This window comes from Teleopsis dalmanni, chromosome 1 (genome assembly GCF_002237135.1).
Source record: "Teleopsis dalmanni isolate 2A chromosome 1, ASM223713v2, whole genome shotgun sequence".
NCBI lineage: Eukaryota > Metazoa > Arthropoda > Insecta > Diptera > Diopsidae > Teleopsis > Teleopsis dalmanni.
Window position 1 is genome coordinate 219,874,265 of NC_051846.1, and position 10,672 is coordinate 219,884,936.

The 10,672-nt window shown below is 30.1% G+C and overlaps 2 protein-coding genes across 2 annotated transcripts; both read right to left on the reverse strand.

The window, feature by feature from the left end:
• Positions 1 to 713: 713 nt before the first annotated feature.
• On the reverse strand, positions 714 to 3,078 carry LOC119667383. Its single transcript, XM_038076673.1, has 3 exons — positions 2,893 to 3,078; positions 1,562 to 2,826; positions 714 to 1,417 (listed from the first exon to the last, which is right to left on the reverse strand). The coding sequence occupies exons 2-3, from the start codon at positions 2,589 to 2,591 to the stop codon at positions 714 to 716; spliced, it is 1,734 nt and encodes a 577-aa protein (XP_037932601.1). The 5' UTR covers positions 2,592 to 2,826; positions 2,893 to 3,078.
• Positions 3,079 to 7,646: 4,568 nt separating this feature from the next.
• On the reverse strand, positions 7,647 to 10,487 carry LOC119667384. Its single transcript, XM_038076674.1, has 2 exons — positions 9,580 to 10,487; positions 7,647 to 9,474 (listed from the first exon to the last, which is right to left on the reverse strand). The coding sequence occupies exons 1-2, from the start codon at positions 10,485 to 10,487 to the stop codon at positions 7,647 to 7,649; spliced, it is 2,736 nt and encodes a 911-aa protein (XP_037932602.1).
• Between the last annotated feature and the right edge of the window lie 185 nt (positions 10,488 to 10,672).

Sequence of the window (10,672 nt, forward strand, 5' to 3'; positions counted from 1 at the left end):
TTTCAAGTTTCGGATAGCATACTTGTATTAAATTTAAGCAAACTTTGAAAAATCGGCCATTAGGGAATATGCCATTACCTATGTATATTTAATAGATTTATTTCTAAGCACACAAATGCCGCTATCTGACCAACACATTTTCTGTTTGCAGTTCAATTAATATTAGTGCAGCATCAAGTAAATAAAAACAACCTAAACACAATTTTATTACAGCAATATCGTACAATATCAATATAACAACCATTTTATATATAACTTTGTAAAGTTTAAAAAAATGAAACAACATATTAATCAATTTTTTTAGTGTATAAAGTGTTGGATTATTTAAAATTGCTTTCATACAAAAATATATTTATAATATTTTGCTAGCTTAGTTGTAACAGAGATACCATATTTTTAGAAATTAACATATACGTGGGATAATTGTTTATCACAAAAATATTTTCATACAAATTACAATATAAAAGCATTTATCGATTCAGAGTTTTTTCAGGATTATTAAAGCTTTTCCTTATATATTAACATTAAAACTTTCAAAACTTACTCATATACATACTTATACATATATATAAATTTATATAGTGTGCATAAACTTTTCATAAACAATAAATTTTAGAAATTTATGTATACCAATATAAAATAATTTCTTAGTAATGTAGTATAAAAAAAAGTAACACGAATATTATAAAAAAAAAGTAACACGAATATTAATTTTATGCATATAACGCTATGGAAGTGTTAGGTGTTGTCGAAGCATTTATATTACTACCCTGGTTTAGCCAATCTTGCAAATGTATTTGATTAGATCTAACGTTATCATAAAATGTTTGCATTTCAATATCAATACTGTAGGTTCTATCGTTTGAAAGAAGACATGATTCACTTCGGCATGATGAATCGCTGTAAGTAGATGAGCAACTTTCATATCCTGATCCAAAAAATTCTTTGGGATATTGGCATAAATTTGGGTATAATCCCGTTGATAAAGATGAGCAAAACTCACTTTGAAAACCTGTTGACCTTTTTTTAAATAAAATCTCCTTTTCTAATTGAAGGGAATTTTTATTAAAACAGCTAAAGTTTGTTTCATCTTCCCTTTGATATTTATCACAATTATTTAGTCGCAAAGATGTGTTATTAGGAAGCTTATTCCAAATTATTGTCTCTTGATTATCATTTCTTTCTGAATTATCTACTCTTAATGTCTTTTCATTCCCATTTGTATTTTCATCCTCCAATAAATATGGTTTAAATAATTTCACTGGCTTAGATATAATTCTATTGCTTGTAACATCAACTTTCTTCTCGCTTTTAAATGAATTTTCAAAATTTTCTTTTGTTTGCTTAATAGATCTCGAAAATACCGTCGTTGTCTTGTTATATAATTCTTCTGGTTTTTGCTTTTGGTCATTAGAAACTACTTCATTTATAAAGTTATGTTGTTGTTCATTAAATGTTTTATGTGTATTCGAATTATTTTTAGTTAAGTTTTCAGAACAATATAAAGTTAATTGTTTTTGATCTAAATAGTTATAACAATTTTTGGAAATTATTTGATTACTTTCATTGTTTTTATTTCGTATTCCAAGAGATAAGTCTATTGGTGTTGTTGTTATAATTGAAGAATCATTAGTGATTTCAAAATATTGCTGTTTATTTTCAAATGTACATAAATTTCCATTGAAGTTGTACAAATTTTTACTACACGCATTTTGATGTTTTTCCGCAAACAGTTTAGTACCTGTACATTCTTGTGTGTGCCTCAATTCAGATTTTTCATTAGTTATTGTTTTAATCGACATATTTTCTATTGATTGATTTTCTAATATTTTGTTATGTATTGTTGCATACATGACAGATTGATCATGTGGCGGCAAACTGGTATATTTTTGCTGGCAATGCAATGTAGGTAGAGTATATGGCAACATGTATCGATGATCTGGCTGGGTGCAATGTAAATCAATTGATAACAACGAATTATTTCGTGTTGGTATTCCCATTGCAATGGGTCGTATTAAAGAAACATTTGATCTAGAACTTAAAGATTGTGAATTCAACAACAAATTACTTTTTTTTACTGAATTATCTCGAACTGATTTATTCCTCAATATTTCGTTTGTGTTTATTATTGGCACATTTGATGCATTTGTATAAATATTTGATACCTCGTTTTCATTAAGAGTAGATCGCGCTGTAAATTGTTTGTCATCAACAAAACTAGGACAAAATGATGCAGATGTAGAACCCATGTTAATTTGATTCTTGTTATTAAATGATTGCTTTATAGAAACTTGAGCTGTGTTAGCAACAGAAGATCTTAAAATGGACTCACATTGTAACCATTTTTGAATTTGTCTTCGATGTATATTATATTTTCTTGCTGTAGCTCGCTGATTTCCTTTACAATCAATATCATTACGATATGACTCCAGCACTTGAAGTTTAAACTGTGGAGTGAAAATTCGACGTGATCCCATTTTTAGAGTAGAATTATTAGTTACATTTGAATTGATTTTCATGTTTACATAAAATAATTGTCGCTTTACTTTTAGTAAATTTATAAAAATTGCTTTGAAATAAATATTTCCCATATGTTTAAGAAATGTTGGCAGAAAAAATAACTTTTTTAGAGAGTTTTGCTTTCCGCAAAATATTACGCTGAATATACATTACTTTTCATTGCTTTTCACAAAGTAATTTAAGCGTTTAAATTTTAAAGAAATTGTCGTTACTTTTTGGTCGAACTTTATTATTTGCATACATGCAAATTACAAAATATCAAACACCGGGTATACTTTCGACGTTTCCTTGTTAACTTGTAAATGACTATATAACAAAAATATACTGTGATTAAAAAGTTGTGAATAAAACTGTATTATTTATAATACATACATATATATATATATATACATATGTATATATTCTATTTCTGAAATTGCGCGAATCATTCACTCTGTTCGTTATTCAGCTTGAGACTAAATTTATATCTTAAATATGGAATGAACCAAGTAATGCCAGACATTCTGTCTCTATATTTTGGTTGTAGTCGTAACTTGTACTACCAATACAAATGAAATCCAACTGTTGAATATAAATCTACTTCAGCATAACAATGCACATAGCATGTAAATATGTTTGAAAAAAAATTTTATTTTATTAGTTTGATTTGTATAAAAAAATGTGGGTGACAATGTATGTACATATTTGCTGAACACATATATTAGGAATATGAAATAAATAAGGAATTAAACATATAGTGGAATGTGAAGTATATATATAGTATCATTCTTCAAAACCAGTATTAAAATACACGTATAATATTTCAATAATTTCACAATATATAAAATGAACTTTAGAAATTTTTTAAATTATCTAAAGAATTTGCGCACCTTAGAATATTAAAAAATTATCATATTTGATTTGATACGTATGTTGTACGTTTGCATACAAATACATTTGTTTATTTGTATAACTTTAAACCTTTAACACTAGTTAAAAATACATATTCTATTTATATACATATTGTATTCTTCTTGGTTTCCATTAATAATTTAAAATAAAATAAAATTGTATGTGGATGGTGCTTAACACAAGTCGATTTGTTAGTATCTGTACAGAAAACAGGTTTGAAAAAAATACTAAGCAGTTCAGTCACTGTTGCCAAGTTTCACGATTAGATTGTAATGTGAATTAAAGTGAGATCCATGCAGTAGTGTATTATAGTAGAATGTTTTACATATTCGTGATTTAGCTTAAAGCTTTCTGAATGAATTTATAAATTTAGCATTTATTTTCATTTGAGGAATAACTATCAGATACAAAAATATAATAATTTTTATATATCTGAAACCAGAAAATGTGGCAACAACGCAGTGATCTGGCAGACATAGTGTCGCCAGTTATTTTGCCAGACAGTATGACGTCGTATTTTTTGTTTTGTGTATATATGTAAAATAAGATACTGAATGTGTTAAGCACAAATCTTCAATACCTGTACTTTTTCAACCACTAATTCATTATCTTGATATACAAATATATGTAGATATATATACGTAATGCCTATAAAGTTACTTCATATGCTATTATAAAAATATAATATTTTTTAATTAAAATTATTTATATATATTTATGCTATGATTAAATATTTTATAAAATATAGATTGTGTAATAATAAACATTGAAGATATCGTTATCGTACGCACACATATAATGTATTTGTAGGTTTTTTTTATGTAATTTACAATACATTAAGAAAATGTGTTCAGGAATAGGTATACATATGCATTAATAAAACAAAAGTAATTTGGGAAGTTTTTGATCAACTGAGCCGTCTACTATTTTAACACACACAATTACCAAGAAGTACTAAATAATAATAAAACACCTATACTTTAATTATATCGCGCCCATGGTACAGTCTCAGTAGTGTAATATTGATGACAAATTATATGCATGTTTATATGTATATACATAAATATAAAGACGCCAAGCTCAATAAGTGAGTTTTAGCGGCGACAATCTGTCTGGCATGTGTTATATGCTATTTATGACCTTTGCAAATATATACTGCCTAAGTATATATTCAATTGTTTTTTGTGAGTACATGCAAAAAGCGCAGAAATAAATACTATATTAAATAAATATTTAATGATTTAAATACGAAATTAATGAATATACCAAATCTAATTGTTATTAATTAATATCGTGAAGAATACTTTACGTGCTCAAATTGTTATTCTTATGTATGTAAGTTCTATATGAATTAAGATTCAAATACTTATTCTTTTATTACATTTCTAATTTAGTTTTAGTTTAAATGATTATTTACACGCGATGACATTTAATTAATAAGTTTCGGAAAAACGTGTAAACTAAAAAATATTAATAGGCAAATTAAACACAAAATACAAAATATATAACATATGAAGAAATATAAGTTCAATCAACAACAGTTTATGGCAAGTATCTGATTTTTGCTTGCTTTATGTGTAACACTCTGTTCATATAAAAATTTTTTTAAAAGAATATAGCCTTACGACTAGGGGCAACAAAAAAGAGCTGCCTGTTTAAAGTTCAAAACGAAATCAAATAGCCAAGTGGATAGAATGCAGTTTTAAATATGAATTGAAGATTACAAAAAATAAATATTATTCGCAAAATCTAGTTAATGGTTACTTTTATGCAATCATTAATCATTTAATCATTACTCATCAAATTTATAGTTTAAGCAATTATACACGCAAAGTATTATTTTAAGGTATTTTCTCACACTAACAGTTTACAAAAAAATTTAATTGAAATTGATTTGGCAGTCCTTACAATCATACGGCACATGATTTTTTTTTTGTAGTTTGTAATTATCTGCTTGTATTTATTAATGAACGTAGTTGATTTATTAAATAAAATAAACAAAATAAGATCATTGTTCATTTTTGCGTTTCCATTTCTACTTTAATAATCAAAACACCATTATTATATCAAGTTTCTTTTATATTGGCATACTAAATTCAAATATTTCACGTACCTTTTAACTAAATCTGTATGTTTGTGGATGAACGTAGGTAGGTGTTTATTTGCTGTCGTAATTGGAAAGAATTTGCTTGACATTTCGTTAAAATGTTTCACTTACAGCAATTATGTCGATAAAAAAACAATATGGAATAAAAAGCAAATTTTAAATAGGGTAAAAGTGGCGCAGAGACAGAAAAAGCTAAAAATTGTGTACGAAAACCAAATGCAAGTCACGTGCACATGTTTCCGTTCCGCACAATTTCCTGATAGACCATGAAGACGTTGTCTGAATACATGCGCCAAAAACCATTCTTATGAGATAGTAAAAAAAATTTTTCGAAGCTATCGAATACTGAATATTTTCATATCAATGACTAGCATTCAATTGTCAAATATAAAATATATTTTGAAAAATACGTAGAACATTGTGAATAACCAAGCAAGAGTTATACTAACATAATAAAAAAATACATTTTTGAGACTTGACTCTAGCTTACACTACCCTACCTTATTTATTTACAAATGAACATAAATTTTTAAAAATGTATTCGTTTTGTATTGTATTGTACTGTATTATCATTTATATATAGCAGTGATAAATTTATGTGAACAAGAATGTTCATTAACAATCTTTATGTCCCTTACCACTGGTGGGGGGAAACAATAAAAGATTGGTGAGACGTTGATTTACTTTCAACAACTGATTTTATTTAAATTGATTTGTTCTTTTATACAAAATAAAATGCAACCGTAATTGCAAAACATACAATAAATAAAATAACTTATTGCTTAATTCGCACAAATTGCTTAATAAGCAATAGTTGCGAATGCTTTACTTATGACCTAATTTTTACTTTTTGTTGATTCGTCAACCAAGAAATTAAGCAACAGGTGTGAGCGATTAACTCATGACCTAGTTCTTAATTTTTGTTGATTCGTCAACATTATGCCGGCTCTGCGTTGGTATTACGAGTTGGTCTAGATTTGTTAGCCTCAGCAGGTTGTTGTTTATGTGCAAGACCAAGCGACATCGTAAGTGGACGGTGATGTATGATTATTGGCTGATGTTGATGGTATTCTCGGTTTAATGTAACACATGTAATATAATACTCCAACGAATATGATTATTATTATAGCTGTAGCCCCGATGACCCATTTCTTCCAATATTGATGAGTCATTATTGTTTTCCAAGATATTTCGTTGACTTGGTCCATGTTGTCTCGAGCATCCCTTGCGGAGTACAAAAGCATAGTTGATAAATCTTGCACCAATGGGATGACGGTTTCATTTGTAATTTTATGCATTCTACTGTCAGGTATTGAAATGTTTTGCATGCTGATTGGTTTAACGTGGTGTGTGATTGATTGAAATTCTTTCATCATTCTTCCTTCCAGTTGAATAGTCTTAGAATGTATTACACAATCTGGAGAGATATGAATGATTCCCGTATAATTCAGAACTACTTCTTCACGTTCAATATGACAAATTACATGAATTGTCGTTAAATTTGGTGTAATGAATATCCAAGCATTGGGCGTCCAAAGCTCTTTCCAAACTGGTTGTATAACTTGAAATCTTTTTGACGGACAGTTATCGAATGTTAATTTATTATACAATTGCTTAATTACACAATTGGAACTCTCGTCAATGTTGTAAAATATTGTTGGATGAAGTAACCTATCATCAATAATTTCTGATTTTGATCCAACGTTTCAATGTCGTGATACATTCATCGTTTTTAACAAAGTGTTGTTAAACTGTACTATTTTTGGGCTTCTTGTATGATGATTTGCCGATCACAATCGTCATGGTTGTTCTTAGTGGCCTTCATGATTAATTGGAAATATGTACTTGTATTAGGAATTGGCCTTGTTGGTACCATTGTTATGTTTATGGTGTTATTACGTTCCTTGATCTGAATTTTTGTCACGGATTGGAATGTGATAGTGATGTTTAAGTGTTCCTTTTGTATTTTGTTTGCCTATCCTTAATGATATCTGATTCGGTTTGTTTGTGGGTGTTGCTATGTAGTCTTAATGTGAGAATATGCCATTGCACGAACTGTCGATTTTGTTGCCTGCGTCCATTGTCGTGCGTTTTGGATTCTGAGTGCTTTGTCGACTACTTTTTATTTCTATAGTGTTTCCAATTGGTACTTTTTGAGTGTCTGATTTGTTTGATCTATGTTCTTCTTTAATAATTTTGGGATTTCTGGTTTGAGGTTGACCTCTTTTATTATTCCGTGATGGTAGGATATTTTTTGGATTGTACGTTTTACTATCCCCTTTTGGGTTTTAATTGTAGCAACTCGGGTTAAGCCATCTGTTCCCTTATGAACTTCTATAACTCTGCCTAGAGGCCACGTCGATGATATTAATGTTTCGTCTTTCAATAGGACTAGTTGACCAACTTCTAAGTTTGGTATAGATTTTGTCCATTTGTATCTCTGTTGTTGAATATTTCTTATATATTCTTGGAACCACCGTTTACAAAAGTCTTGCTTTATTTTCTGCACAATCTTCCATCTTTTTAGGCTAGTTTCTGTAAAGTTAATAAGACTATCATGCGCTGGAGTCATTAATGACGATCCCACAATGAAATGTCCTGGTGTAAGTGCATTAAGATCTTCAATGTTGTCTGTTAATGGACAGAGTGGCCGTGAATTAAGACAACATTCGATTTGAATTAAGACCGTACTCAATTCCTCGTATGTCAATTTTTGGTCACCTATAATTCTAGCTAGATGATATTTAATGGATTTTACTCCCGATTCCCAGAGACCACCAAAGTGAGGTGAGCCAGGAGGGATGAAATGCCAACGTATACCTGTTTCAGCTAGATGATTCTCTATTTGAATCTTCTGTAAAATGTTGTTTGCACCTGTAAAATTGGTACCATTGTCGCTATAAATATGATGTACTGAGCCACGTCTGCTTATCAATCGTTTGAGTGCTGCTAAAAATCCTTGAGATGTCAGATCTGAAGTTAACTCAATGTGAATTGCCTTTGTTGCCAGACATACAAAAATAGCTATATACGCCTTATGTGTTTTAATTCCCCTGAATTGCGAGCATTTAATGTGTAATGGCCCTGCATAGTCTATGCCGCAGTGTGTGAATGGCCTCGAGAAATTTACTCTTGGTGTTGGTAAACTTCCCATTAATTGAGATTGTCCTTTTGCCTTTATTCGAAAACATTTTAAACATTTATTGATGCAAGCTTTCATAGCGATTGTTCCACGAATAATCCAAAATTTTTCCCGAACGTAGTTTAGCGTCAGTTTTAATCCTCCATGAATCGTATTAATATGCGCCTGATTGATTATGAGTTTGGCCAAAGTACTCGTTGTATGTAAAATTATTGGATACTTTTGGTTGTCAGATAAATCTGCATTTCTTAATCTGCTGCCCACTCTTAGTACTCCTGCACTGTCAACAAATGGGTTTAATGAACACAACTTATTACTTTTCATTAATTGTTTCTGAAGATTAAGCCGTCTGATGTCATCTGAAAAACATTTTTGTGCCTGCTTCACCAACAAAATTTCTGCTGCATCGATATCGTCTGCCGACAGATTGTCGATCTTTCTTTCGGATTTCTTTTTATGATAATTATAAACGAATCTAAGACAATAAGCTGTCACTCGAAGAAGTTTGTTTAATGAAGAAAATCGATTAATAATATTATCATCTTTGGTAATGTCCACGACGGTACATATTGCAGTTTTTCTGGTTTCCGGAATAAGATTCAAATCAATTACTTCATCATTTTCTGGCCAATTTCCTTCATCTTTTATTAGCCAATTTGGACCATGCCACCATAATGTATTTGAAATAAGATTGTCACCATATACTCCCATTGATGGAATATCTGCTGGATTATCTTTTCCTGGAACAAATCTAAATTGCCCTTTAAACGTATCCTGAATATACGATACTCTGTTTGCTACAAACGTAGTCCATCTATTTGGGTATTACCTTAGCCAATTTAATACAATTTTTGAATCTGACCATGCAATAATTTTACTATAGTTGATCTTGTTATTCTTCTGAATGTAATTAATCAACTTTATCAATAGCACAGCTGCGCATAACTCCAATTGGGCTAATGATACTTGCTTAATAGGCGCAACTTTGGTTTTTGATGCTACTAGGGATATTGTAACCTTTTCTGCATTGATAACCTTTGTATATACAACTGCAGCATATCCTGCTTCTGACGCATCTTCAAATCCATGTAACTCGATTAAACTATTCTCTGAATGTTGTGTCCATCTTTTCATGGTTATTTTCTGAACAGCAGGTAATCTCATTTTAAATTCTTCCCATTGCGCCTGTAGATTGGGTGGGATCTCTGTATCCCAACCAATTCCTAGCATCCACAATTTTTGTATCATAATTTTTGCTTTAATGGTTACAGGTGACAACCAACCAAATGGATCGAATAGTTTTCCAGCATCACTTAGAATTGCTCTTTTTGTGTATTTTGAGCTGAATGACGTGGTATTTATTTTAAATTCAAATTGATCCAATTTAGGACACCATTTTATTCCTAAAATTTTAATCGCTTGGTCGTTGTTAAATTGCATCTCTAACCCTGGTTCAATGTCTTTTATCTGGATATTCGTCAACATTTCCGGTTCGTTTGATGCCCATTTTCTTAAGTTAAAACCTCCCTTCCGCAATAATTGGATTAATTCTTCTTGTACTTGTTTACACTCTTTAATCGTATTAGCGCCTCCCAAACAATCGTCTACATAAAATTTTTCATTTAAGGTTTCACTTGCCAAAGGATAATTAATTCTCTCGTCTTCTGCTAGCTTAAACAACGTCTTGATGGCAAGATATGGTGCTGATGCAGTACCATATGTAATCGTGTTCAAATTGTATTCTTTTATTGGTTTTTTCTGATCGTTTCTCCTTAAAATTCGTTGAAGATCTCTATCATCATGATGAATCAGTATTTGCCGATACATTTTTTCAATGTCAGCCTTAAAAACTATTTTAAACATTCTCCACTGCAATAATAGAATGAATAAATCCTTTTGTAATGTAGGACCTGTCATCATAATACTGTTCAGTGATTGTCCTGATGTCGTTTTCGCGGACGCATCAAACACCATTCGAAGTTTTGTTGTCGTGCTGTCTTCTTTAATAACTG